The sequence below is a fragment of the Sinocyclocheilus grahami genome, unplaced genomic scaffold (assembly GCF_001515645.1).
Source record: "Sinocyclocheilus grahami isolate Dianchi unplaced genomic scaffold, SAMN03320097.WGS_v1.1 scaffold1145.1, whole genome shotgun sequence".
Classification (NCBI taxonomy): Eukaryota; Metazoa; Chordata; class Actinopteri; order Cypriniformes; family Cyprinidae; genus Sinocyclocheilus; species Sinocyclocheilus grahami.
The window spans coordinates 1,906-4,740 of record NW_015506324.1 but is presented as its reverse complement, the minus strand read 5'-3'; the positions used below and the strand labels follow the sequence as shown (position 1 = coordinate 4,740).

The following is a 2,835-nucleotide window of genomic DNA, read 5'->3' as shown; positions in this document are numbered from 1 at the left end:
ATATATATATATGTGTGTGTGTGTGTGTGTGTGTGATTTTAAGTCACCACTATGGTGATTCGTTTTGGCTAGGTATTTTGACCTTTGTCACTTTTAATTACATTTAATTTTATTTTATTACATGCTCTTCCAGCCAATGTAATAGTGGTACAGAACACTGTGTTACATGAAAAGCTAGGTAAGTAATAATTGCCATCTACAATATATTATCTATATCTCCCTATGTAGTATGTGGAAATATTATGTTACAAATGAAATAGTTCATTACAATATATCTTTCTACAATTAAGGTAAGTGGATGTTTACCATTTTGGTAAAAATGATACTTGTTTATTGTCAGCATTATTGGGTTTTGTATGCAAAGTGGTGATATCTCATACTGTGAATATTCCCAGACTCGTTGTTATCACTGGTGAACCTTCAGTATTAGATATCAACACACTAAAACCCAATGAGACTGACAATAAACAAGCATAATTTAAAATGCCTCTGAGTGTTACAAAATAAGTCAAAAGAGATATATAGCAATATAAACCAGCAAATAGTAAAACAATGCCACCACATAATTTATTCATGCCAGATTGCATGCTGGGAACATCGCCAGCGTAGTACTATAGACATAACACTAGTTAATCTATAAAATATACAAAGGATTACTGTAATGCAGAAACAGATATCATTAGGATTCTACAACACCAAGCTGCTGCATCACAGTCATTCAACTCCCATGAAATTGGAGTATACAGGCATCATTTAATTGTAATTCTACCATTACTGAAGTGGAAATTACTGTGAAAGGTCAGCAACTATGTATGTGTATGCCAGGTCCTACCATAGTGTAGTTGTGAGCAACGTTCAAAAGATCCATGCATCCCTGAGCATCAGCAAACGAACGGATCCCCAGGCAGTTGGATGGGTGCAGTTGTTTCATCAGAAAGTTACAGCAGACCTGAATAACTTGTGAGAGCTGGAGGAGACAAGCAGCAGCTAAAAGACTTTCAATTGTCTCCTCTTTTAGCTCCAGGACTCCTGTACATTTGGAGAAAAAAGCGAAATATTCTCAAACTTTTCAGAATTATTCTAGGAACAAAATGGTATGTTTAACCCGTGTTGACTGAAGTATGTCAAACAGTTAGTTTGGGTTTGTAAATTAGTGTTTTGCCCACCGGCATTGACAAAAAGGGGAATGTGACACTTCTGCTGCGAACAGCACATTTAAATAGTCGGCAAGTGGAATGCAGATACTCACCAGTATATGCAAAATGAACCAGCGCTCGCAACGCCCCAGGATCAACACCCTCCATTTTAATTTCCTCTTGTTTTGCCTCCCTCACATCATTGGTGAACATTGCAGCAAAGTAGTCTGAAACCGCGCTCAGGACAAGTCTGCAAAAAATGGTGCAAGTGGTTTAAATATGCGACTGCATACTTCGAGATCAACTCAAACAACTTCTCGAGAGCCGTCTTCGTAGAAAATTCCTCCCTACAAAAAGATTTATCTCAGCGCAGCTATTTTCACCAGGTTGTTTCATGCAGCTCTGGGATGATGTTGATTGAGCTCAGTGTCAAACTGGGACACGCAGCAGAGATTTGGCTACAGAGAATTTTTCAACAGAATAGCATCAAAACACTCAGCGGCCGAGAGATTTCTTTAAATAAACACTGTTGAAGAAAGTTCAACACGCTCCGTAGTTTGAAATGGAGCGTGCAGCACATTTTTGACACTTCTTGATGCTATCATTTGCATATCTGTCCTTAAAGGAACAGTTCACGCAAAAAGAATATTCGGTTTTCACTTTTTTTACCGTAATGTTGCTCCAAACCCAAAGACTTTTTTAGATTTTTGAACAATGTGCTCATCGCCCTTTTCTGGCCTTGATCTTTCAAGCTTCAAAAAGAATGCAGAAGCATCAAAAAATTTAAATGAACATGGTCCTTGTGTGCTATATTTCTAGTTTTCTGAAGCCGTACTATTGTGTGATGAAAATCTTTCATATTTTTATCTACACTGTGAAAGTTCACTCAATCAAAACACATCAAAAGTTTTGAAACAACATGAGGGTGAGTAAATAACCGAATTTTTATTTTTTTTCATTTTGAACTATTTTGTTTCTCACAGAAAGCTAACTTCAGAAGGCTATACAGAAATATAGCATATGAATCATAAGCAACACTTTTTTTGGTGTTTGTGCAGAAACTCAAAAGCTCCAGTCCAAATTTATTTCATAAAAAACACAAACAGTTATTTCTTTAAAATGTCTCCTTTCATGTTCTGTAAAAGAAAGCCAGGTGAACTATTCCTCTACAGTTAACTAAGAGTTAATTGAAAGTTTTAAAGGGGTCATATGACGCAATTTAAATTTTTCCTTTCTCTTTGGAGTGTTACAAGCTCTTGGTGCATAAAAACGATCTGTAAAGTTGCAAAGACTAAAGTCTCAAATCCAAAGAGATATTCTTTATAAAAGTTAAGAGTCAGCCACACCTACCTAAAACGGCTCGTTCTAACACGCCCCCACATACCTACGTCATGATGTGGGAAGATTTGCATAACACCGCCCAAATGTTCACGCAAAGAAAGGCGGCGTAACTTTTATTCTCGCTGTAGTATTGTTGTTGCCGCCGCCGCCATGTCGTGAAGGCACTGTGTGATTCGTTGTGAAAGCGAAACTACTTTGTTTGGCCTTCCAAAAGAGGACGATATCCGATTCGTCATGCCTGGAACTGATTCATTTAAAGGATTTGCCACTGATGATTCAAACGTGAGTTTTGAGCAGTGTAGACTAGCGTTTATAGTTTGTCATTTCCCCGATCACAAATGCAGACATGGTTTTATGT

The 2,835-nt window shown here is 37.4% G+C and overlaps 1 protein-coding gene across 1 annotated transcript in view; it reads right to left on the bottom strand.

Annotated features, from left to right (window-relative positions):
- LOC107567304 (kelch-like protein 4) overlaps positions 1 to 1,386 on the bottom strand; it is a gene marked incomplete at its 5' end in the record, with an annotated part of 13,888 nt that extends 12,502 nt beyond the window's left edge. Inside the window, 2 exons of the mRNA XM_016252966.1 lie at positions 833 to 1,029; positions 1,250 to 1,386. Of these exons, the coding sequence (XP_016108452.1) occupies positions 833 to 1,029; positions 1,250 to 1,386 (334 nt within the window). The remainder of the gene's footprint in view (positions 1 to 832; positions 1,030 to 1,249) is intronic.
- Positions 1,387 to 2,835: the final 1,449 nt, after the last annotated feature.